The sequence below is a fragment of the Eleutherodactylus coqui genome, chromosome 1 (genome assembly GCF_035609145.1).
Source record: "Eleutherodactylus coqui strain aEleCoq1 chromosome 1, aEleCoq1.hap1, whole genome shotgun sequence".
In the NCBI taxonomy this organism is placed as follows: Eukaryota; Metazoa; Chordata; class Amphibia; order Anura; family Eleutherodactylidae; genus Eleutherodactylus; species Eleutherodactylus coqui.
Genome location: NC_089837.1, coordinates 462,373,182 through 462,399,513, shown reverse-complemented (window position 1 = coordinate 462,399,513; position 26,332 = coordinate 462,373,182). Strand labels below are relative to the sequence as shown.

General features: G+C 43.6%; 2 protein-coding genes across 9 annotated transcripts in view; both read left to right on the top strand.

Moving 5' to 3' along the window:
* LOC136584172 (G-protein coupled receptor 84-like) overlaps positions 1-22,141 on the top strand; it is a 51,308-nt gene extending 29,167 nt beyond the window's left edge. The window contains exons 1-2 of one of the 2 annotated variants that reach the window (XM_066584292.1): positions 12,392-12,479; positions 20,539-22,141. In XM_066584292.1, the coding sequence (XP_066440389.1) occupies positions 20,574-21,701 (1,128 nt within the window). In that variant the 5' untranslated portion in view covers positions 12,392-12,479; positions 20,539-20,573 and the 3' untranslated portion in view covers positions 21,702-22,141. Of the gene's footprint in view, positions 1-12,391; positions 12,480-20,538 lie in introns of those variants that run through there. The other variant, XM_066584291.1, reaches the window with a different exon arrangement.
* The window catches only part of LOC136584198 (G-protein coupled receptor 84-like), a 28,233-nt gene continuing 14,329 nt past the window's right edge, over positions 12,429-26,332 (top strand). For 3 of the 7 annotated variants that reach the window (XM_066584295.1, XM_066584293.1, XM_066584294.1), the window contains exon 1: positions 24,915-24,988. The gene's annotated coding sequence lies outside the window, so the exon portion shown is untranslated. Of the gene's footprint in view, positions 12,480-24,914; positions 24,989-26,332 lie in introns of those variants that run through there. The other 4 variants (XM_066584299.1, XM_066584297.1, XM_066584298.1 and 1 more) reach the window with 4 other exon arrangements.

The window sequence follows — 26,332 nt, the reverse complement described above, 5'->3', positions numbered from 1 at the left end:
CCGGCTGAAACCGCGGCTGCAGCCGCCGCAGCCGCGGTTTCAGAAGATGCGGCATGTCTGTTTACTTTTACTTTTTTGTTTATTTTCGTCGCGGCCGCGCTCTCCTCTATGGGAGCGCCGGCTGCAACGGAAAAGCGAGCAGCCGGGCCGCTTCAAAGCCGCCGCGGCGGTTCTCCCGGCCGAAATCTCGCGGTTTTTGCTGCGGCCAAACCGCGAGATTTCCGACGGGAATACGCCCCGTGTGAACCCAGCCTTAAAACTGCTCCACAACAACACTGTACTTCCTGATTCCTGCTGGCCAGGACCTGTTAATGCTGCAGTCAATCGCTGGCCACACCAGTGACTTTCTAAAGCCACTAATTGACTGCAGTAATCACAGGTCCTCTTCAGCAGCAACCAGCACACAGAGTGGTTGTGAGGGAATTTTTTAAATAAATTCTTTATTTATAAAACTAGGATCAATTCTATTTTAAGAACCAAAATTACTATCAACCCAAAACTACTACTATTAAATGTGAATCCAGCTATTGGTAACATGGGAAAGATAAACTTGCTTCCATTCCTCATAAACGCGGCCAAAGTATTAATTCACAGACATTGGAAAGATACAGATCCTCCCGTCATTCAAGAGTGGTACAATGAGCTGAATACCATGAGTAGCTGTGAAGCAATTTTAAGCAATGGGAAAACCCCTTTAATCATAGGTAAGCTCTATGTGAGCTTTGCTGAGATTTAACACCAGACCGCATCCTGTTTAACACATGAAACCTAATTATCCCAATCAATAGCGTGTTTTTAACTTTATACATACAACATATCAGCCTATATATGCTTCTAATGCCATCAAGTAGACCTCTCCACTAATTTTGTAAACATTTTAATAGAAATACATTACATGTGCCCGCAAATTAGCACCCGCCGGATACCTGCCATCCAAAATCATAATCCACTGTGTTTCACAATTACGTACCTTCTTTTCCCAGTCTTCTCCTCTTCCGAGTCTTAATTGATTTAGCAACTTTCTCAATTGTAGTCATGGAAAAAGAATCCAAATTACCTCGGTGCAATAATTGGAAATATTTTGATACATCCGATGCTTTACAATTATTGGAATGAGAAGTATCAAAAATGTGTCTCCCTATGTGTTTCTGCAAGGATCTCTCAGTGCACCCAACATTGTGTATATCATAGCTAGTGCATATGAAAACATATAGCAAAGGGAGGAAATAGGTGAAAAAAAAGAAAGCCTTTAAATTAGTAAAACAAGAAGGCAGTGAAGAAGCACTGAAAACATGCAGGAAAAAACCAAAAATTTGTAAGAAAAAAATAAAAACTGCCAAGGAGGAGGCAGACAGACTGTTTGCCAAAGAGAGCAAAAATAACCCTAAACTATTCTTCAATTATATAAACAGTAAAAGGATTTGCTCTGAAAGCACTGGCCCTTTAACAAACAGTGCAGGAGAAACCATAGAAGAAGATGGGGGAAGGCAAATCTATTAAATAGTTTTTTTCTCAAGTATATTCACAAAAGAACAAGAAGTGTCACATGAGGTGCAGGGAAATAAAATGAAACCCCCACTAAATATCACCTGCCTAATTCAGAAAGAAGTGCAGAGTCCACTAAAAAAGATTAAAATCAACAAATCACCCTGTCCAGATCGAATACATGCAAGGGTTCTAAGGAAACTAATTGACATGAGAAACAGGCCGCTATTTCTTATATTTAGGGACTCTATTGAGACCGGAGTTGTACTTCTGGATTGGCACATTGCCAATGCGGTTTCAATATACAAAAAGGGGTCAAGAGCCTGGTAACTGCAGGCCGGTAAGTCTCACTTCAATAATTGAAAAAAAATACTCAAGGGGTTTCTGAGGGATGCCATCATGAAACACCTCACGGAAAACAATGGTATAACTCCTCACCAGCATGGGTTCATGATGGGACAATCATGTCAAACCAACTTCATTAGCTTCTACCACGTATTAAGTTCTATGCTGGACCTAGGAGAGTGTGTTCATCTTGTATATCTGGATTTTTCTAGAGTATTTCACACTGTGCCGCATAATAGGCTAATTTATAAAATGAGACTGCTTGGTCTGGGCGAAAACGTGTGTATCTGGGTAAAGAAGTGGCTTGGAGATAGAAAACAGAGGGTGGTAATTAATGGTTCGTACTCTGATTGGGCCACTGTTGCTAGTGGGGTGCCACAGGGTTCAGTACTAGGCCCAATTCTGTTCAATATATTTATCAATGATCTGATAAAGGGACTGCACAGTAAAATATCAATATTTGCAGATGATATGAAATTATACAAGATAATTAATACAACGGAGGACAATGTGCGGCTACAAACGGACCTAAATAAGCTGGAGGATTGGGTAGAAAATGGCAAATGAAGTTCAACTTCGATTAAATGTAAGGTAATGTACATGGGCAGGAGAAACGGATGTCACCAATACACACTAAATGAGGTACTGCTAGGGAAAAGTGATATGGAAAAAGACCTGGGGGTACTAGTGGATTGTAGACTTAACTGGAGCAACCAATGCCAGTCAGCTGCTGCAAAAGCAAATAAACTCTTGCAGTGCATTAAAAGAGGTATAGGGGTGAGGGATAAGAACATTACTCTTCCACTATTTAAGGCATTTGTCAGGCCCCACATGGAATACTGTGTACAGTTCTGGACGCTAGTACATTGCAGTGCTTGAGGGGGTTCAAAGAAGGGCAACTAAATTAATAAATGGAATTACTGAACCAATTGGAGATGATGACTGGGAAGAGAAGGTTCATATTAGTGAAACACAGTGGACTATGATTTTGGTAGATGTTCGGCAAGTATTAATATGCAGACAGATTTAACATATTTTTACAAAAATACTATATATATATATAATGTGTGTGTGTGTGTGTAATGGAGAGGGCTGTTTGCTAGCTTGAGAAGCAGATATAGGATGCTATTTGGTATGTATAAGGCCGCCTGCAGATGTCCGGGTCGGATCCCGCTGCGAGAGGGCAGCACTCACCTCTCCCGCGGCTCCGGCTCTTTGATGTGCCAGCTGCCGGCCAGCCGCCGCATGCGCAGAGTGGAGCCGGGGAGTGACATTTCTGTGCAAGGCTCTGCGAGCCCCGCACAGAAATAGAGCATTCCGCGATTTGTTTTCTACACATAATTTTGCGCGGACAAATCGCGGCCATCTGCCTAGGATTGCGTTTTCTAACGCAATCCTATTGTAGCTTCCACGGGCATAAATTCTGCAGGAAATGACGCCGCAGAATTTCCGCCCGTGTGCAGAGGGCCTAAGAATAAGAAAATCAACTGACTAAGACAATGATGTGGCTTGTATAAATCAGGATGTGGTTTTGCTTTTTATCTCAGCAGTGTAAGATAAAGATCCACATAAGAACATTCTGATTTCTTCTTCAACCCCTTAAAAGGAAGCAGATCTTTTTTTTCTCATTTTTATTTTTTGCTCCCCACTTTTATAAAACGATAACTCTTTTATTTATCCATCCACATAGCTGTTTCTTGCTGGACGAGTTGTATTTGTCAATGGTACTACGTAATGTACTGAACAACTTTTAAGAAACTCTAAGTTGAATGAAATGGAAAAAAAACTGAGGTCCGCCATCTTTGTTTTTGTTTTTTTTCTATGGCTTACACACTATAACAAAAATGACATGTAGCTTTATTCTACGGCTCTGTACGATTACTACAATGCCAAATTTAAATAGTTTTTTTTTTGCTGCACTACTTTTAAAAAATGAAATATCTTTGGAAACCTGTGATTTGCTTACCTGACCAAAAAGGTCTGCAAAACAAATCTGCTTGCTTTAATTCAGCTGCAGACGCCCATGTTTCTCTATGGGTCAGCTTGAACTGCGGATCGTCGACGCTGGTGCCCTGCGCGGATTTCTCAATTCATGTCTGCCCATAGACTTAAGGCTTAAGACATGTCAGGTAAAATAATAGAAGTAAATAATAATCTTTATTTATTTAGCCCCATGGAGTAATAAGTTGGCAGACCTGGGGGCATTATTAGATTCCTGACTGCCAGGACAACCCATTTGCCCCTCCATAATTGCTTCACAGTGGAGCCGTTATGGTGACAGAAGGAGGCATGCAGCTTATAGACAAAGTTGATCTGCTCCCGTTCTAGAAGTAAGGGTTGTATCTTAGCTGCAGTCTTAGTATAACAGATGAGTGGTAATGCCCGATATTACAGGATGCGAGATGGTACGACGGTGACCAACGGAGGCAGAAGTGGCACACATTTTTTCCAAAAGTACCTTCACTACCTTAGCATAATCAATGTAATTTCTCTTCATAGGAGGGTTTGTGTACTTTAATGTTACCTAATAAACTTGTTCCATAAATTCTCTTAAAGCAACATAGTTGTGAGAGGGCTCATTTTTTGCGGGACATCCTATAGTTTAATTGGTACAATTTTGGAGTACTTACGACTTTTTGATTGCATTTATTATATTTATCTTAAAGACGGGGTGACCAAAGAAGTGCAATTCTGTTTTTTTTTGTTTACAACGTTCACCATACGGGGTAAGTAATGCATTGAGCGCTGTGTACTAGGGAAAGGAGAAGGCAGAACCGGTTAAAAACTGCTCCTGCCTTCTCCTTCGGGTTCATCACAGCTGACAACCTGACCTGCCTCTGATTGATTGCAGAAGAAGGGTGTTATGGGAATAAATCATACTTCAGAAGATTTCACAGGTTTGCTCCAGATTGGTTATAATGAGCAGCTTCATGCATGAATATATGTATTTGAACTCACGGATATTCCCCGTGAGCCCCCATACCCTTCTCCTTTATTGAAAGGAAGTACAATACAGTTATACTTGAATATGACGCACCAATTACATGCATACCCCTCCCAACATCATAACAACTCATGATTGGCCTAGTATGTAGCGACGCTGAGGATTAGCATATGATTACGCCCTAGGTATATGTTGCTATGTGAACATGTAATTCCTATATATTTCTGGACCAAGGAATCCAAGGGATGAAATAAGGAGCAGCCCCCCTCTTATGAGCAGTGGGCATTGCAGGTCTTTCTCAGGACCTTGTTAAGTCTTGGAAGCTTGTGTGTAGGAGTGTATTGCACTTACACACACAGTGTACAGTATTGGACCAGTTAACCATTTCACTGCTAGCTATTTTCTATGAAGGTGTATATATATATGTGTTTGCATAGGCTGATTTAAAAAAAACATTTATATTATTAATTCTACAACAAGGCCTTTAATCCCCTGCTGTATTTTAACTATTGGCTGGGATTAAAGCCCAGGACCAAGCGCTGTAAATTTACTGTGCTTAGTCCTTAATGGATTAAAGTTTAATGGGTTTAAGACTAGAGATGATCGAACGTGTCCGTTACGGACACTTACGCACCCGGACACCGGCTTTCCCGAACACTTCAGTGTTCGGGCGTAAAGGTTCGGGGGCCGCCGGGGGGCGGCGGTCGCCGTGGCAGCGCGGGCGGCAGCAGCGGGGAACAGGGGGGAGCCCTCTCTCTCTCCCTCTCCCCCCCACTCCCCGCCGCACCCCCCCGCGCTGCCACGGCGACCGCCGAACATTTTTCGCCCGAACACGGAAGTACTCGCAAAGTTCGGTGTTCGGGCGAAAAGGGGCGGGGCCGAACATGTTCGATCATCTCTATTTAAGACTCTTGCCATGCTTTGCACTTCAACTCTGCATGTTCATATTGGCTGCATTGTGCAAATACAAGCACAACATCTTCCAGGCAGGAATTACACACACAAATGTATTATAAAACCGACCAATTTCTGGGCACTGTACTTCTAAAAAGTAAATTACATAAGATAAAACACATGCAAAAATCATGAACTAAATAAGTGACAGACTGATACAAGGATGACCCTGACTGCAAGGGCTTACAATCTACAAGGCAAGGGGAAAGGAGACAATAGGTGAGGGTAGAAGCTGCTCATATGGTAGGTAGTGGTAGCAAGGCTATTCTTGAACAATTTTTTGAAGAGGTGGGTTTTCAAGTTGCTTTTAAAGATTTTGAAGGCTGGAAGAGTCTGATCATTTGGTATATTGAGTTCCGGAGTATGGGTGATGCACAGGAGAAATCTTGGAGACATTTATTTGAAGAGTGGAAGAGAGCAGAGAGGGAGGTTATTGTTTGCTTTTAGTGTATTGAATAATTTATTTTAGCTTTAGTGGCTTGGAGATCCTGAAAATTCAATGTTGCATTACTGTAACCATCTAATGAGTCTAAAGAATGCAGCATAGAATAACAATATGCAAAGCCACAAAATGCTAAAAGAATTACAAGTTGACACCAACTAAAGTGCAATAGCGTACCATGGGGTAAATAAAGCACTTTTTGTTTGAGACTGGAATAAAATGCTTGTTGTCTATAGAAAGTACACTGAATTGTATGTAACTTAAATTATTCCTTTAAACTGCAACTGTATGAGCCTCACTATTTATTTCTTCTCTACCTGAAGTTTGATGAGTTAATGCTTAACTACTTCGCGTGTGTGGTAGGCTAGTCTGATACTGGTGTATCTTGACGCCACCAGGAAGTACTGGTAGAGACAAAATTGACAGGGTTGTGATGCCCTCTGTACGTGATTGGCTGTACAGTTGGCTGGGCTGCAGGTCCTGGCAGCCCACTAAGGATGTATGTTACATGCATACTGGACCCCCGCTGCACCCCCAGCTGCAAGGGCCTTCCCTGCCGGTGGCCCACAAGGCAGCAACCCCCGACTAGTGAAGCACTGAGCGGCCTCGGCAGCAGGGAGGCTACAGTGGCCAGAAACGTATTTCCCGGCGGAGGGTCACAAGGCGCACCCCACCACACCCCACCCTCCACCTCATGTAAATTGGACATCGCGGCCGGCAGCAGGGAGGCCACAGCGTCGGGAGGAGACACAGTGACAGCCAGTATCTGCAGACTGCAGGGATCCCACAGCGACGCAGGACACTACGATCACTGCGTCGAGAGTACAGAGGCTACTGCGGCATTGCACTGTCACACATAGCCAGATAACAGCGGTGGAGCACAACGCCGTGAAAGATTCAGGGAGCGCAGCAACAGCGGCAGTACTGTGACACACAGCCAGTTTACAGGGCTGGAGCAGTGCCTAATCACTGCATTGTGCCCCATATCCACTGCAGCAGCTTCCAGGACCTTGCGCTATTCTGATAATCGGGAGCTAGGGGCGTGACAGGGGCGTTCCTCCATGGAAGCCCTGTCCAACCCATAGCTTGCGGTGGTGTCAAGATACACCAGTACAGACGAGTCCACTGCACCCAGTGATGTTTTGTACTCCCATTCCCTAAGCCCCACAGTTCAGTGATCCAAATTCCATGGTAAATTGATTATTTTATTCATTTTTTCATATTGCATACATATTCCACAGAGCCATGCACAGATTGTCATCACTTACATCAGGCCCTGTCCCCATGGATGCTTACCATCTCCATTATTACTAATCCAAGTGGTTTATTGATCCCATTGGTTGTTAGGGATATTCCAGGGACCCCAAATGATATGTTGCCGAGTTCCTAATTAGTATATACTTTTTTCAGGCCTGGGAAATTCAGTTGCCTACACAAGTTGTGCTGTATGCAGAGTATTCTAAGTTCATTACTACAGACAAGAGTTTTTATCAAGAAAAAGGAAAAGAAGGAGTATACATCACTTTATGCCAAAGCTTCACTAAGGCCCTCTGCACACGGGCGGAAATTCCGCAGCGGGATTTCCCGCAGATTTCCGCCCATGCCCGGCTGCATAGGATTGCATTACAAAATGCAATCCTATGCAGACAGCCGCAATTTCTCCGCGTGAAAACACATGAGGACAACGAATCGCGGCATGTTCTATTCCTGTGCGGGTCTCACAGAGGCCCGCACAGAAATGTCAATGGTGACGGGCTGGCTCCACTCTGCGCATGCGCTGATGGTCCGGCTCCGCTCTGCGCATGCACCGGCTGGCCGGCAGCCGGCGCATAGCAGAAGACAGAAGACGCCAGGAGGTGGTGAGCCGCAGGCCTCTGCAGCGGCATGGGTCCGCATCCCACTGCGGCCATAAGGTCTCGTGTGAAACTAATAACTCACGTAAACAATTTTTCATTCTCATGTGAAACTAACACACAAGTACATATCTACAAAAATTTGTAACATTTCTACTGTGAAAATGCTGATAACCGAAAAAGCTATCTTTCATGAGAGATTCTGAAAGAAATCCTTATCTAAGGTGAAAAACAGAATTGGGCTAAAGTTCATAGTGAGTGTTCTATGAGACAAGACAAAATGGAGTTTAACAGAGCTTCAGTCTTAACACTGGTGTTCACTGGTTTCCAGTGATTTTATTTGTCAGGGCACTTGACACAGAGATAGGTTGCAGGTTTAACTAATTCCCAACTGTTTAGAAACTGCACCCAATTCAAGATGGCAGATAAATTACACCTAGACATGGTCTTGCATGCCCCCAAACACTTCATTGCCACTACTGATAGTTTTACTGCAAGGCAGATCAGCCACCTAGATTCTGCTCACTGACTGGATACAGACCCTTCCGTCTCTGCAGCAGCCTAAATTGCAAAACCTATTGGTGTCTATGGGTTGTTTATAGAGCTTCAAGGATGGACTAATAAAGATTTAAGACTTTATTTTCTGACATCTTCCTCTCTTTATTCAAACATGCTATCATATCCCCATTGCTAACGAAACCAACATTTGATTCAACCAGAGCTGCCAACTACCGACCCATCTCAAATCTCCCCTAATCTCCAAACTATTAGAATGCCTGGTTTACTCCTGCCTTATAAGCTATCTCTCAGAAAAATCTCTTCTTGACCCCCTACAGCCCAGTCTGTGCCCTCTGCACTCGACAGAAAAAGCCCTGACTAAAGTGTCAAATGACCTCCTGATGACCAAGTCGAGAGGTGACTACTTCCTACTCATCCTCCTAGACCTCTCCACAGCATTGACGCTGTTGACCACAAACTCCTCCTCAGTTTGCTTTGCTCCATCGGTCTAAAGGACACTGCTCTCTCCTAGTTCTCCTCCTACCTATCTAACCGCTCCTACAGCGTCTCCTTCACTGGCTCTACCTCCCCTCCCTTCCCCTTGCTGTTGGGGTCCCCCAGGGCTCAGTGCTCGGCCCCTCCTCTTCTCCATCTACACAGCCCCTATTAGACAAACCATCAGGAAATTTGGTTTTCAGTACCATCTCTCTGCTGACGACACTAAGTTATATACCTCTTCCTGTGACATCACGGCACCCTTCCTTCAGAATGCCACCAACTGTCTGTCTGCTGTCTCTAATGATATTTCCTCTCTCTTCTAAAATTGAACCTCTCAAAAACTGACCTACTGATGTTTCCGCCCTCTACTAACCGACCTCATCCTGACATCTCCATCTCAATATGTGGCACCACCATAACTCCTAGCACGCCTGCTGCCTTGGGGTTATATTCGACTCCGATCTCTCCTTCACCTACTATATCCAATATCTCCCCGAACATGTCAGCTACACTTCAAGAACATTGCAAGAATCCACACCTTTCTCACCGCGGACACGCTAAAAATGCTCACTGTTGCCCTCATCCACTTTCGGCTCGATTATTGCAACTCGCTGCTGATCGCCCATCCCCATGCCAGACTCTACCCTCTCCAATCCATCCTGAATGCTGCAGCCAGGCTCATGGTCCTGTCCAGCCGCTACTCGGATGCCTCTGCCCTGTGCCAGTCACTGCACTGGCTGCCCGTCAAATACAGAATCCAATTTAAACTTGCCATCCTCCTACACAAAGCTCTCACTAGCATGGCACCACCCACTACATTGCCTCCCTCATCTCAATTCACCACCCAGCCCTCGCCCACCACTCTGCTAATGAAATCAGACTAAGCTCCCCTTTAATTCAAACTTCTCATTCCCGCCTCCAAGACTTCTCCAGAGCAGCACCAGTCCTCTGGAACGCACTACCCCAAACTATCCTGGCAATCCCTGACACACAAAACTTCAGGCGTGCTCAAAAACACACCTCTTCAGGGAGGCATACCACATCCCCTAAACCAAACCTATCTGTACTCTGTCTGATAACATGCTCCCTGTCCTACTGATTGGACAAAAGATCATAGGAATGGTAATGCCATATCAATAAAGGGTATGACATTGATTTGTAGGAATGCTACCAATAGGTGGCACTGAAGAGGTATTGTTCCATCTTCCTTATTTGCATATATGCTGGATACTAAAATCAATAGGTTCTATTCTCTGTGTTTTGTGCATGCACAAAATACATGCAAATATGCCTGTGTTAAGGATTCTTAAGGCCACCTACCCACTTGCAATATGTTTTCTTGCGATACAAGAGCGAGTGAAAACTCATGATTATGAAACCAATGATTTTAAATGGCTTCATACGTTCCCAATACTCATTTGCGATTTTTACACTCCGAGAACAATCTGCGATATTGCTCATTGCTTTCAATGGGCCGGCTGCAGCAGCACCAGCCCCATTGAAAACATAGGGGTTACATCGCGGACTTCTGCCACAGCTGTGACAGCTGTGGCAGAAGCCAGCGATGCTATCCCATTGCTTTCGATGGGGCCGGCGCTGCTGCGGCCCCATGGAAAGCAGTGGATTGCAGGCAACCTCCGCAGCGATGTTTTTCGGGGAAGGGCTTGAAATATAAGTCCTTCCCTGAAAATAATCCCTAGCTGAAGAAAAAAGGAAAGCAAACAAATTTACTCACCTAGAAGAGCCGTTCGGCTCTTCTCTCCGGCCGCGGCAATTGTCTTCTGGAGGCCGGGGATTGAAAAATCCTTAACCCCCAGAAAGCACTGATCTGATTGGCTGAGCGCCCAGCCAATCACAGGCAGTCCTCCACCATTGAATGACAGCTAAGCCCTTCCTGTGATTGGTCGCAGCACTTAGCCATTCATAATTCAATGATGAATGGCTGAGCGCTGCCTGTGATTGGCTAAGCGCTCAGCCAATCAGACCAGCGCTTTCTGGGGGTGGGTATTTTTCAATCCCTGGCCTCTAGAAGACAGAAGACAACTGCCAGGGCCAGAGAGAAGAGCCAGCTCTTCTGGGTGAGTAAATTTTTTTTTTAACTTTTTTTTCCAGCTAGGGATGATTTTCAGGGAAGGGCTTATGTTTCAAGCCCTTCCCTGAAAATCATCACTGCGGGGGTTGCCTGCAACCCTCTGCTTTCAATGAGGCTGTAGCAGTGCCGGCCCCATTGAAAGCAATGGGATAGCATTGCAGACTTCTGCCACCAGCTGTGGGGACCGTGGGGATGAAGAAATCCCCTGTCATAGCTGACACGGCTGTGGCAGAATTCCACGATGTACTCTCTATGTTTTCAATGGGGCTGGCGCTGCTGCTGCCAGCCCCATTTAAAACGAGCGATATCACAGTTTTCTTAGAGCTGCAAAGCTTGCGTTTTCACTCACTCTCGCATCGCAAGAAAAAATATGGCTAGTGGGTAGGCGCCCAAAGTGTGTCGTAGACTAGCCCAAAATGTTTTTTTTGCTGTTTGGTGCTTTCATACCTGCCAGTATGGTGACCCAGACTCCAGCGTCAATTGATTATTGCAATTCCTGACGTCCAGTGATTTATCAACCTCAATCTTGGTGTTCAATAGCTCCCCAGTAATTTTATATGTCTAGTTTGAGTTAACATTTATGTCTGTCATCAATTAATAAAAATACTAATATTCTACATATTTCATCTTGTATTACTGGATTCTTCCATCTTACAAAAAAAAACTGTCATCTTTCCCTTGAAATGTGAGAACGTTCCAAGGAAATTTATGAAAAGGAAACATTTTGGTAATGCAGAGAACCAAAAGGGAAGCGATTGGGCAATGTTACTAACGACATCTCTACAGCATATCAAAAGTCTATGTTAGGCTCAGTGCATACAGTGCTCAGAGGTATATGCATACACAAATGGCTTCATAGGACATATGGAAAGGAGTTTTTTTTTTATGGAGACCCCCTTTAAATATCATTCTTGGTTCTCAGCTGGAAATTTAGTTTCATACCAGAAGATCTTGTTATTATCCATAGGACTTACTGATGATTTGAGGCTTTCATTCCTCCATTCCCTTTATTCTTCTTTATTGAGTTTACAGACATAAGATCTTACCATAGCATCAGGGATCTGTGATTGAGTCATCATCAATTTGCTGTATTTGTAGCATTAGGGGAAAATGATGTCTCTCTTCCTGAAGTTTACTTTATGTATAAAAGTGTGGTCAATTTACATGAGAACTTGCATGAGATAATGTCAGTAGCCAATAAAAGCAAGACTTAGCATCCGACTCAGCCAAGAAATGTAAAAAGAGAACTAACCTACTTACAGTACTTTCTAGGAAGTATTGAGCAAGTAAGGGCTTTTGATGGATGACTATATAAAGAGAGCTGTTCCCCATGATCTCAGATCATCAGCCGGTGTGATTCTGCATTTGGTGAGTGTGTCCAGCAATGTCTGATATTTGTCTGATACTGAATTTACTATTCTCACAAAGATCGATGCATTTTAAGTTAAATAATGTCACATTAATATTTTATTACAAAGAACTTTTATACAGTGTATAGTTAGAGCTTATAGTCAGGGTATAATCGGGGGTCAGGGGCTCACTCATAGAGCATGTCTCTGTCCACAAGCAAAACACTCACTGTGACTTCCTGTGTCCAGACTCCTCCCCATTTCAGCATGCTCTTCGGCTCCACCAGCCAATAGAATCGCACTTACTAAAATAACATTTATAACAGCAGAATCATTACACTTTTGGCCACAAGAACTAAGAACTGCTTGAATATTATAAAACAGTATTACCAAACTGTAAATGAATATGCAAAGTGGGGTACGGCGAGCCATGCCTCGCTACATGGGCATATACCAAAGCAGTTAATGCTGGATTGGAAGTTTCTATTTAGACTGATTGTCGAAAGAAATTGAGCACCTAGAAGGAGTTGTCGAAATCGAATGAAACTTTCTATGTGTGATTGTAACAATGACATAAGTAAGTGATTATATCAGAGTAAAAGGATAATCGAAAACTAAACTCTTGGAGGGAGGCTCCAGTACCCTCTTGGGCTGCCTCTAGCTTGAATGCAAATTGTGATACAGACGGGCATGGAGACATACAGGTTCTGTATGCTATTCTGCAGCATATTGGTGCACATTTGCTGTAATTGAGCCTCTAGACCATGTAAACTCATAGGCTGTTGAGGTTGGTGTCCCAGATGGTTCCATACATGTTCTATTAGTGATAAATGTAGTGACTGGGCAGCCACGGAAGTGTGACAATGTTCTGGGGGCATTCCTATGATACCCCGGCTGTGTGCGGCCAAGCATTATCCTGCTGGAAAATGCCTCTTGAGAACCCTGCCATGAGAGACAGCATATGTGGCTGCAGGATGTCCTGAACATATTACTGAGCTGTCATTGACCCTCATACCACTACTAGGGGTGACTGACTGTCGTATGCGATGGCTCCCCAGACCATCACACCAGCGAGGGGGCAGTGTGTTGCTCCACAGCAAAGACAAGATTGAAGTGCTCCCCCCTAGGTTGCAATATATGAACATGGCCTTAATCAGTGTCCAAACTAAAAATGGATTTGTCACTGAAGACAACCCAGTTCCATTCAATAGCAGTCCAGTTTCACAACACCACTGAAAACGGAGGCAACTATGGGTCCGTGTCAAAGGCAGTACACGTAATGGGTGACATGAGACTAAATGTCCTTCAACCAAGTGCCTGGAAGTGGTTCCGACAGACACAAGAGCCTATAATGATGGTGTCACTTGTCTCAAGAAGGCGGACAATGAAACAATTGGAGCTGCTTGTTCTTTTCGATCAGATGATCCTCTAACCTGATGGCCTGTCGTGGGCATCCTGAGCCCAGTCGTCTTGTGTGCGCCTCCTCACGCTTCCCCTTAACAGTCTGGTCAGACTAGCCCAGGTGGGGAGCAATTCATCAATGCGACCATCCACTTCTCACATTCCAATCATGTTCCCCCTCCCAAACTCTGATAACTGAGTGAAAACTCTTGGATTACATTGTAGAGGTGTCTAGTGGTCAACAAGCTCTATACAAGCAGAAAAAGAGGTCCACTGCACTCAAGTAGCCTCTGAGAGCCTTTTTATAGGCCAAGGGTGGAACCACTTTTAGGGCCTCTGGTGAAAAGACTGTTCGTCTAATCACACCACAACTCATATCTGCCTGAGATGTAAGTGCATGCTGCGTTTTGCAGCAAAACGACAATTTTTAGGTGCTAGGTTTTTTGTTTTCACAGAGTGTATTTTGTTTTATGACTACATGTATTTTTAATGTGACTCTTAAGTTTGCATCAGTTTAATAATCGGTCATCTATTGACTTCAATTGTTAAAAAAAACTAATAATGACAGAATTGACCAAGTCTAATGCTCTTTTCCATCAGTTTGATAGCTAAACATTTCTATTTAAAAAAATCATGTATTATTTCATTATCTAATAATGTGTAATTCATTAAGCAATTATCTTATTTCAAGTATATATCGTAGCATTTATATCCTTACATTTAAAGGGAACCTGTCATGCGGATATTTGCTCCTAAACTAGCACCATACCAACACCATTGGAATGCAAATGACCTGGTATCAAGTCTCAAGAGTGGGCTGCCGGAGCTGCGAGTCACCATATCATTCCATAACTTACACCCCCGAAACTGGATGCCCGCCTCTTTGCTGAAGTCAGCGCAAGTCATGGTGAAATCCCATGCCCTCTGGCCTAGTTCTATACATACACCAGTGATGTCAAGGTGTCTATGGCACATTGTGCATGCACTGGAGGATGCTGTCATTGGTGCCAGAGGGTAGCACAGCGCAAGGACAGGATCTCATTAGCAGCAGGGAGAAGTGGACATCCAGCTTAGGGGGTATGCATTATGGAATGACACGGTTACTTGGAGCTTTGCCAGCCCACCCCTGGACTTGAAGACCAGGTCATTAGCACACCAAGCACCAAATAATAATAAAAAGGTTTCAGGTTTAACCCTTTCCAATCCACTGTCTGACCTCTGAAGACATTATGATCTAAAGCTGTACAGCTCCGATGTTGGAAGACATCCGTCGGGGTTCTCTTACTGTATATTGCCAGCCTCTCTGCTGTCGAAGCCTATCCAACGTGTCACCTCAAGCAGTACTGGCTTTAGCCAGAATATAGCGCCGCTGTATAATGACCGAAAAAGAGTAAGCCCCCTAGGAAAACCAGGATACAAATTGGACTGGAAAGGGTTAAGAGCATTCTTCTGCGCTACATAAGAATATGTCCAGGGTGCCAGTTTAAAGGGACTGTATTACCTAATTTTAATATTATTAATTAATACCAGATAGTAAAAGCATATTCCATTTTTATAGTCTGTTTTTATTTTCTGATTAGAGATCTTTTAATTCTGTTGTCTATACATGACTATGGGGCAGCCATCTTTCCTAAGGTACATTTAACAACATTTAGAGCATACATGTCAAACATGAAGCCCCCGGGCCAAATCTGGCAAGCCACCTCATTTTATGTGGCCCACCAGCCCTGCAATACAACTAAAATTCATTCTGCTCACCCAGCCTGCAATTTCGTTCCAGTGGCATCAGTGCAGTTGTTTCCCTCGGTGTCTGTGTGCAACTTCCTGTACGTAGCACAGACACCGAGGTGAGAGGTCAGCAGTCACAGACTGAGCAGTGGCCGGACCTGGGCTGCAGGCTGGGTGAGCGGAATGCCTGTAGGGATACTGACCAGCTAGAGGCCAATACGGGGGATTGCTATTACTACTGGGACTACTATGGGGGTCACTATTACGGCCAATACAGGGAACAATTTTACTACCGGGGCTACTATGGGAGACACTATTACTACTACCTGTGGGGTGCAGAGTGCTAAAGCAGCCAGTCATAGGCTCTTGCTCCCGACCTGAAGATTGCGAGTTCAATCCCCGCATAGTTCAGGTAGCCCCTCAAGGTTGACTCAGCCTTCCAACCTTCTGAGGTTGGTAAAATAAGTACCCAGCTTGGTGGGGGGTAATAAATAAATTGCTTGAAATTGTTGTGGAATAAGGCCTCATGCCCACGGCTGGGTCGGACTTCGCCTTGGGCATGAGGCCTGATATCGCAGCGGAATCAGACCCAGAGACCCTATACTCACCTCTCCAAATCCGCCACGAGTATCTCTGGTACTTCCGCTATGACTGCAATGGAAGCCGTCCTCATGATTTTCCACAAAGAATAGAACATGAAAATCGCAGTTGTTTTCCGGTCGTGGGAGAATTGTATTACACAGCATGTCTATGGATGGACATTGCTGCGGAATTCGCGACGGGTGTCTGATCGCAAATTCCACAGCAATAATCCGTCCGTGGACAAATAACTGTTTTGTTATTTTTACTGGGGTCACTATGGGGATCACTATTACAACTGCGTCCACTATAGGGGTCATTATTAGGGCTCATTCATATCTGCGTAAACGCATTTCAGTCACACAAATACCCTGCATATTTGCATGACAACAAACCCCATACGCCTGTGTTTTTTGCCCACTCCGGTGTGTTCATATTTGCCTCATATTTGCGCACACAAAAAGGAACGCAGATGGGCCCATTGAATTGGTGCACAAAAGTGTAGTGAATACAGAGGTTTACTGCATATTCACTGCATATTTGCGTTGGCCCATTCACTGCAATAGCCTATTGCAGTGTGTAATATGCACCAAAATAGATCATGCTGCGTATTATTTCACGTGATTGCACATCATGTGATTTGAACAAACCCTTTTAAATCAATAAGTACTATTTATTGCATATTATTAGCGCAGAAATACACATAATACACTGCGCAAATAAGCTCATGTAAACAAGCCCGTACTATACAATCTGACAAATACTATTGGCCCATTGAAGGCAACCATAAGGCTGATGTGGCCCTTAGTGAAAATGAGTTTGACACCCCTTATTTACAGTAGCTTCATGGGCCATTCGCACAATGGACAGGCTCAGACTGGCCTACTGCGACGCCAATGGAATTCTTGGACAAAAGCCTTATCTAGAGCATACTGCATCTTTAAAAAAAAAGTGCTATAGAGCCCCAAAACGCATCAAATGTTAGTAATAATGTTACTAAAAAATGTTAGTACTGTGTTTCATAAAATGTTTTGCTGCAAAAAAGGGACGAAAAATGCAGCATCTTTCCAAAAAATGTTATTTGTGAATGCACCCTAATGGAGGTTGTTACCCAGTTATTCCACTCCTGATACTAAGGCCTAAGTCAGATGGGCATTTTTTCGCGCGATTTGCGCATGCTCATGCGTCCGGCGATTTTTTTAAACCATTGCTTTGCAATGGTATCGGACACATTAGCGCTTTTTATGCGCTCGTCCGATAAATTATAGAACAGAAATCGCAGATCGCACCTATCTGCGATCTGCGATTCCTGTTCTCTTCTCTATATGCGCTCAATCGGGCCGGCGGCAGCAGCGCTGACCACATTGAGAACATATAGAAGACAAATCATTCTTCTCTGCCACAGCTGTAACAGCTGTGGCAGAGAAGAACGATGTTTCCCCGTTGAATTCAATGGAGCCGGCAATACAGCCGGCTCCATTGAAAGCAACGGGCTGCCGGCGTGCGCGGGATGAATTGTCGGGAAGGGCTTAAATATATAAGCCCTTCCCTGCAATTCATCCAGAAAAGTGTTAAAATAAAAAATATATATATACTCACCTGCTCCCGGCAGCCGGAGTTCCGCGCGGCCGGCCTGCAGTGGGTGTGAAGGGGGTGTGAGTCAGACCTTCCCCCTGATTGGCTCAGCGCTGTATTGCCGGCTCCATTGAATGCAATGCGCTGGACAGCTCCGGCCCGTTTCTAATGAAACGCGGCTAGGAGCAGATTTTCGGGCGATTTTCGGGCACCGGTCACGCGATTTGCGGATGCGCATCCGTCATGCGATCCGCAAATCGCGCGAAAAAACGCCCGTCTGACTGAGGCCTAAGGGTGAAGTCACACGAACGTATATCGGCTCGGTTTTTTCGGCGAGCCGATATACATTGTCCTCCTGTGCAGGGGGGGGGAGGATGGAAGAGCCAGGAGCAGGAACTGAGCTCCCGCCCCCCTCTCTGCCTCCTCTCCGCCCCTCTGCACTATTTGCAATGGGAAGAGGTGGGGCGGGGGCGGGGCTAAGTTCCGAGAATTATCCCCCGCCTCCGTCCCACCTCTCCCCATTGCAAATAGTGCAGAGGGGTGGAGAGGAGGCAGAGAGGGGGGCGGGAGCTCAATTCCTGCTCCTGGCTCTTCCAGCCTCCCCCCCTGCACATGAGGACAACGTATATCGGCTCGGCGTGAAAACCGAGCCGATATACGTTCGTGTGGCTTCTCCCTAAATCTGCCTGAGCTCTGTTGGAGCTCTTCCCAGAAAAAAAGTTAATTAAGGCCTCCTGCACCTGTCAGAGCCGCAGTCTGAATGCAGAATCCCGCAGCAGAATCCGGCCCTGGGAGCGGTGGCGTCTGCGGATTCCTTGTACTTTCATTTTTCACCTGTACTGCGGATGGTTGCCATAGGACATGCACAGTACTCCTGCTTTTCCCGCGTTATCACAATGTGAAGGGCCACTGACTTCAATGGAAGCCGTCAGTGCAGACACCACACAAAAATGGAGCGTACTGTGATTTTTCTTCCGCTTGTGGAAACCGCAATTGGTTTCCACAGAAATCCGCTGCAGATTTCGTAGCAAATATCCATCCGTGGGCTGGAGCCCTAACAAATAGGATAAATTAGCATTATTTCACTAACATTAAACCTGGTAATATGGGGTCTCTAAAAGTGGATCTTGAGGTATCTTTGATTGTTTCCTAGTTAACAGATAAAACATTCAACCTAAAGAGTATACAGTATATAAAATGTGCAGTGTCCAAGGAGCAGGCACACAGCTGAGGAGATAGTGTGGTAGATGAAGACTTTGTCACAGGGCTCCACCATCTCCTCCCCTGGGGGTACCTAGCGACCCGACCAAGTTACTGCTGAGGGAGATCACAGGAGAAAAGTAACGGGAGGTTACCTGTAGTCCATTTGTCACACGTGACGCCACCGTCCTGTCCTCTGCGGTGGAACTTGACAATGGAATAAAGTAGTCCACACACAGGGAAACTTTCTGAACAAAACCAGGAACGGTCGGCAATGTCCATTTACTGTAACCTGTCAACGTTCAATGTACATCAACAGTGCTGGCACAGATACAACAAGATAAAGTGGTGCAACAGGGAGAATTACTCGGGATATTTGGATAAATCCACAGTCTAAGTTATCTGTGTGATTCCACTCTCGGCAACTCTCTCACTCTCTACCGGTCCACACTCACATTACTTGTGCCCTCTTCTTGCCAAACAGCTGTCTTTCTCTTTCTCAGTGTTTAGTGGAAGCACCGGCATATCCTGGGTAGACTGGTCCCAGGTCAAGCAGAAGGGAATCGCTCAGCTTCCTCCATTCTCTCCTCACATGGCCCTATCAGTGTCAGTGTGGCTCACTAGAACGTCTCTCACTTGCCAACTTGTCAGAAATACTGCTCTATTCTACTTCTCCCATTCTCTACTCATCATTGTAAAACACAAACATATATATATATATATATATATATATATATACAGTATATATATATATATATATATATATATATATATATATATATAAAACATAGTCATATGACTTACACAACTATGCATTTTCCAGACATAACCCAGACATTAACCCACATTAAACCTTAAAAACACACATTAAATCTAACTTTACTGAATGTATGTATAATAAACTATTGCGGTTATTTTTAACATTATGTAATAACTGCCATTTAACTCTTAAAGCGACTGTAGTTTTAGAGCAACCGTACTCTATTTCCACTGCAATGCAGAATATGCATTCTCATCACTCGGGATTAACACTTTACATTACACTCTATGTGTATCAACACTCTTAAACATAACACAACTACATTACCCACAAACCCATTAACACTTGCAAGGCTGTGCTTAACATGCTTAAGCACGTTATACTAGCAGCATCACAGTTGATGCCATTACGCTACATGTATCACTGTGAGTCCATTTTACGCCCATCCTGGCCAGGAATTTTATCTCATCCAAAACCGTAGGTCTTAGTCTATTCCTGCTTATTCAAGCCATCTCTCCCTTTTGCCATCATCCACTGCAGGGCTTCGCCACCGCCACCAAGGTGTCCAGCATTGCTAGGGTACCAGATCGAATGTGGGGGGGTTCGAACCTGCAACCGGCATCTGCGCTAACACAGAGGCCACATGTTGCATCTATGTAATAGAGGGTGTGGAGCACCACCCCTTACAGTATCTTAGCTAGTGTCTTATCAGAAAGGTTATTGTCATCTCTGAGGACATAGTAGAATTATCAATGTAGCATAAAATTGTAACGAAATCAAGTTGATGTGATAATGTGCATCGAAATCACTTGAATCTGTTCTTTTACGCTTTCAGAAAGAACCAGTGCTTTCGAGAGTCCACATATCACCATGATTGATTCCAGAATGAATACTACAGATCCCTTCTCCTGCTATCACCCATCTATTGTGGATTATCGTTACTTCGCAGTGACATGGGGTATCATCGTGTCTTTGGTGGGGACAGTTGGCAACGTGTTAACAGTAATTGCCTATGCATTGGATAAAAAGCTTCAGACGCGTTTCAATCTACTCATCATCAATCTAACTGTGGCGGACATCTTGTACTGTACGTTCCTACAACCTTTCTCTATAGACTCCTATCTACATTTGCATTGGAGAAGTGGAGCCATCTTCTGCCAAATTTTCGGGCTGATCTTGTTAGTTTCGAATTCAGTTTCAATCATTAGTCTGTGCCTCATTGCCGTCAGCCGTTACATTCTCATCACTAACAATAAACTCTTTGATCGTATTTTTTGCAAGTTAGGAGCAACATTGATTCTCCTGGCCACCTGGGTGGTGGGATTTGCTAGCTCTGCTCCACTTTGGCCAGTCTTTGTATTAGTTCCTAAAGTTTGTACATGCAGCGCTGATCGTATAAAAGGAAGACCTTATACCGCTATTCGAATGGGCTTTTACTTCGTGCTGGGTCTAAGCTGTGTTGGTATCTTCCATTTGCTCATCCATCTCAGGGTTAAATCTGCTTCCAAGTCTTTGGACCAGTACAAACTTGCCAACATCAAATACTCAAAGGCAAATGGCTTCAGTAGTAACAGTGGAAATAATGAAACATTTCATGAGGTAGAAGACAATCGTGTGGGCACGGCAGCTTCTAGTGAGGTCATCTCAGAACATGCAACTTCTTCCAAAGTTGGAGTGACCTCCTGGTCTACTGATCACATTAGATCAGCCCCTGATACAGCATCTCACCCAAAGAAGTATACTTCGGACTTCAGGAAGGTCACCCGTATGTGCTTTGTGGTTTTTCTGTTCTTTGTGATTAGCTACATTCCTTTTTTATCGCTCAACATTTTTGATGCCGAAAACGCTGCACCCCAAGTTCTTCAGATGATAGCAGCGAATTTCACCTGGTTAAACAGTTGTATCAATCCTATATTGTACGCGGCCATGAACCAACAGTTCCGCGATGGTTATAGAAGAGTAATTCTTCTAATCCTTCATAAATTCGGAAGGACATAAAGCTTCTAATAACCTGAACTTGAATGTTTTATGCTCAAGAGTAACATCTGAGCAGTGGACATCACTCAAGTTTTGATATTTCTTTGCACTCTTCGAAGCAGTTATCACTACTTTATATATAACTATTTTTGAACAAATGCAAACCCAGATTGTACCAAGGAAAAAAACTAATGTAAAAAAAGCAGTTGTGTATCCAGAGCAACTAAAGAGACATTTGCAATTTTTTTTTTTAATTTTACAGTGCAATATATCCAAAAAACTGAAAGTTGAAAAGTAACTGGAAACACAACTGTCTAAAAGAAAAAAAACTGTCTTCTTTGCCAGTATCAACCAATCACAGCTAAGCTTACATTTTACCATACCAGAATACAAAATGAAAGCTGTGCTGTGATTGGTTGCTTTGGACAACTTAAACAGTTTTTCTTTTAGACAGTTTTATAATTTCCCCCAAAAGTTTCTACTTACATGCACTAGAAGGTGTTTGTATATAATATATTTATAAAGCTTTTTTATATGTCTTTAGTTCTAATAAATGTTTAAACTCTTATAACTAATGAGTGTTCTTGTATAAAAAAGACAAAAGTGTTATAGAGGTGACACCTTTATTGGCTAACCAATATATGCAAACTTTCGGGGCTACTCAAGGCCCCTTTATCAGGCTTTATATCTGACCAAACAAGTAGATGCACAACAGACCAGAGGCCTGGTGGGATTAGATTACATTTAAATAAGGCCTCATTCACACAAGCATATTTACACAGCTGCAATAAAACGTCGGCCGAAAATTGCTACCAAGTGAAGCATTGGATGTCAATGCACTCATTCACATAGGCGATTTTCGGGTTTATGAAAAAAAATCGCACCATTAAATCATCAAATCGCCAACCGTTTTCAGTTGCCGATTTTTCTCACAGTGTCATAAGATAACTCTTGAGTCATCTTTTACCGAAAAACGCTGGAGGCCCCCATAGAGTCCTATGGGAGCTAAAAAAAAAAAGGGAGGTGGAGGGCGATTATCTGCGTTTGGTGCCAGGAAAAGAAGGCAACTAGCTCTATTTTAGATATATAAGCTATTAGAAGTCATTCTGCCGACCAACGGAATTCTGCGCTGTAGCTTTTTTTGAGGCAACATGCCCGTTTAAATGGAGAAAATGCTAATTCATTTTGGGATTTGATCACGGCTATTCTTCCTATTCACTTTACTAGCGGGGATGAAGGAGACATCTGCCGCATGTGGCGGAGAAGTAAGTTTATATTTTATTTTTATTTTTTTTTACACTAAAATTTTTGTTTTTCAGGGAAAGGCTTATAAGTAAAGCCCTTCCCTGAAAAACAATGCAGAGGTGCCGGCAGACCATTGTCTTCAATGGAGCCACTGGCAGCAGATGCGGCTGCATTGAAAACAATGCGTGCATTCACTATGGTGTACGCATGTCCTATGTTTTGCATGTACATGCGTTTGCACTCTTGGAAAACACCAACATGTAAACAAACCATAAGAAACCAATATTTCTAATAGGAGCGTGTTTTTGTGCATGCAACTGTACGCATATAAACACGCTTGTGTGAAGGCACCCTAAAGCCGGAATTCCGTGGCGGAGCCCGTCACGACGCCCCCCAGAGACCCCAATACTTACCTCCGGATCTGGAGTCCCACGTCCCACATGACGCTTCGGCGCGCATGCGCAATAGAGCGCGTGACGCCCCGCAGCATCATGTGACGCGCCGGCCGCGTCATATGACGCGGCTGTCGGTAGGCGGAGAGGCGGTTTCACACTACCTTCCGCTGTTCTACAGCGGAAGATACCGTGACGGACTGCTTCCATTGACTGCAATGGAAGCCGTCCACGCGTACACCCGCGGCAAATAGAGCATGCCGCGGGTGAGTCCCGGTGATTTTACGGTGCATTGTGCTATTAGGTTTTAGCGGCGGAAATCCGTCCGTGGGAAGGAGCCCTTAACCATTGAAACATAGATACCTTATATTTTACTATCCTCTCAAATAAATGCATTCCATGTCTAATTGTCTAAATGATAGGTACAACTGGTTGTGATCTTCTCCTGCTCAACACTGATCAATCAGATCTGCACTGGGCAATGAGAAAGTGTTATTTTCTCAATGATCCATCAGATGATTTATCGAAACTCTTCATCATCAAGAAGGATGAGGTCAGGAGGGTCTGGAACTGCCAAATCTTCCTGACTTCAGACCATAGAACGCACACACCATTTAGCCAAATTATTATTAGCTAAAAATTGTGTCTTAGGCAGCATGCATGCAGAATCCCGCCCTGGCAGCAGCAGTGTCCACAAGTACCTGATTTCTTGAATCTTCATCTGTACTGTGTATGGTCCGCATGGCTTGGTGTTGGACATGCGCAGTACAGTTTTTTCTTTTACACTTCTGCTTTTTCTAGTGCTGCGGATTGGATAGGTTCCATTGACTTCAATGGAAGCCATCCGTGCAGAATCCATGCAAAAATAGGGCATGCTGCAATTTCTCATCCGCAAGCGGAAACCATAATTGGTTTCCACTCGTATGCATGAAGAATCACTTTTGTATAGCATGCTATGGGCAGTGTTTGCTGAGGAATCTGGAGGCGGTCACCCGTTCTGGATTCCACAATTCACATCCGCCCATGTGCATTCATCCTTATAGTCCCAAAGATATGGTATATACTAATATTACATGCTAACCATTCCAATGAATGAACCTTTCCATCAGAACGAGAGCCACTCTCTGTAGGCATCCCTCTGATCTGGCTAATAGATTCCGATCCCCTCTGTGATGTCCATATGCCCTCATAGGACATATGAAAATGAGTTTTCTTATGTAGATCCCTTTCAATATTATTTCAGGCCTCAACTGGAAGTCCAATTTCCAACTTCATACCAGGGGATCCTGTTATTATCCACAGGACTGATATCTGATGCTTTCATTCGTCCAGTCATAAGATGTTCTATATGGAGCTTATAGGACACATGATCTTGCTATAAGCCGGATTCTGTCATTTAGCCATGACCAATCGTGTTGTATTTGTATCATGAAATAAATTATAAGCACTTCCAAAAGATAACATAGTATAGATGTGATGAATGATACATTTATGAGAAGCTGCATGAGATAACACCAGTAGCTCATCAAATCAAGACTCATCAATAAGCAAAAAGGAAGTAACCTACTTATAGGACTTACTCATAATTATTGAGCAAGCTGGAGCTCACGAAGATAGACATTATACAAAGACGGCTATCTGAGAACATCAGCCAGTGTGACTCTGCATTTGGTGAGTATGCAATATCTGATATTTGTCTCCTGCTGAATTTACTATTTTCAACATTTTTGTTATGATGAACACATTCTAAGGTAAATGTTGTCATTTTAATATTTTATTACAAAGGGAACTTGAATATAGTATATAGGTAGAACCTATTGTAGTGTCACAAAGAAACAACCGGGCGTCTCACCTGCATAGACACTACAATGTGATCTTGGTGCATGGAAACAGGTTGCCTCTGTAAATGCACATACATGGAGAAAGTCCAGCACGTCAAGAATCGCATGCAGAAGCTTTATTATGCAAGGTGACGGAAGCAAATATCATACTTAGGTTTAGAAATAGCCTATGTGATTCGAACAATTGGTCTTATTCATGGCATTTTGTATTAACAAGCTGTGTATCCTATGCCATTATAAACCATTCCACCCCTGACCTAACTCCAGGAGAAAGGTCAAGTAATATGGATCACAATATAAAAAAACAGAATAAAAAACAATATAACAAGCAAAAAATATGACAAACAATAATCAAGGATGGGAAAATCTGATCTTCCAGTATCAATACTGGGACTTAACATCAAATCTGTGGAACTCGAATCTCCAGTGTAACTATCCAGTGCACGTCATAAGGGCACTTTTATGAGCACTACCTCTCTTTGGTGCAAACACCTTTTCAATACCTTTAACAAGCATGTGATATGTGATTTGTGGCTTTTATATGATAATCCGCAAAATACTTTGAAAACGCAGATTAATTTTATTCACACTGTCATTCAGACGTTTTCGAATGGGGACTTTCAAAGTGGTGCAGCCCAAGTATTGGACTCTGCACTGGGGAGATGAAACCAAACAGACTACAAAAGAGGAACTGCAATGAATCTAAGAATGCATTTTTAAATATTTTACAATCTGCATATTCTTCAAATGCACTACCCATTTCAATATGTTTTCAAACTTTACATATTTCGTGACTGCCCATTAATTCTTTCCAATCCACTGTCTGACGTCTGAAGACATGCTGATTTGAAGGCTGTGCAGCTCCGATGTCGAAAGACGTCCAGCAGGGTATTCATACTGTATATTACTGGCTGCTCTGTTGTCGGGGGCCTCTCCAGCATGTCACATACTGAGGTACTGGCTCTAGCCAGCAAACAGCGCCATTGTATAATGGCAGAAAGAGAAAGCCCTCTAGGAAATCCTGAATCCAAAATTGGATTGCAAAGGCTTAAACAGCTGTTTGTAGTTAGCCAAGAAAAATGACATTTTTTTTTCCTCTTCAAAAAACACTTAGAGTCAATAATTGGAGCTTTTTTTGACAACTACTTCTACAATGATGTAATTTCTAGCTTGA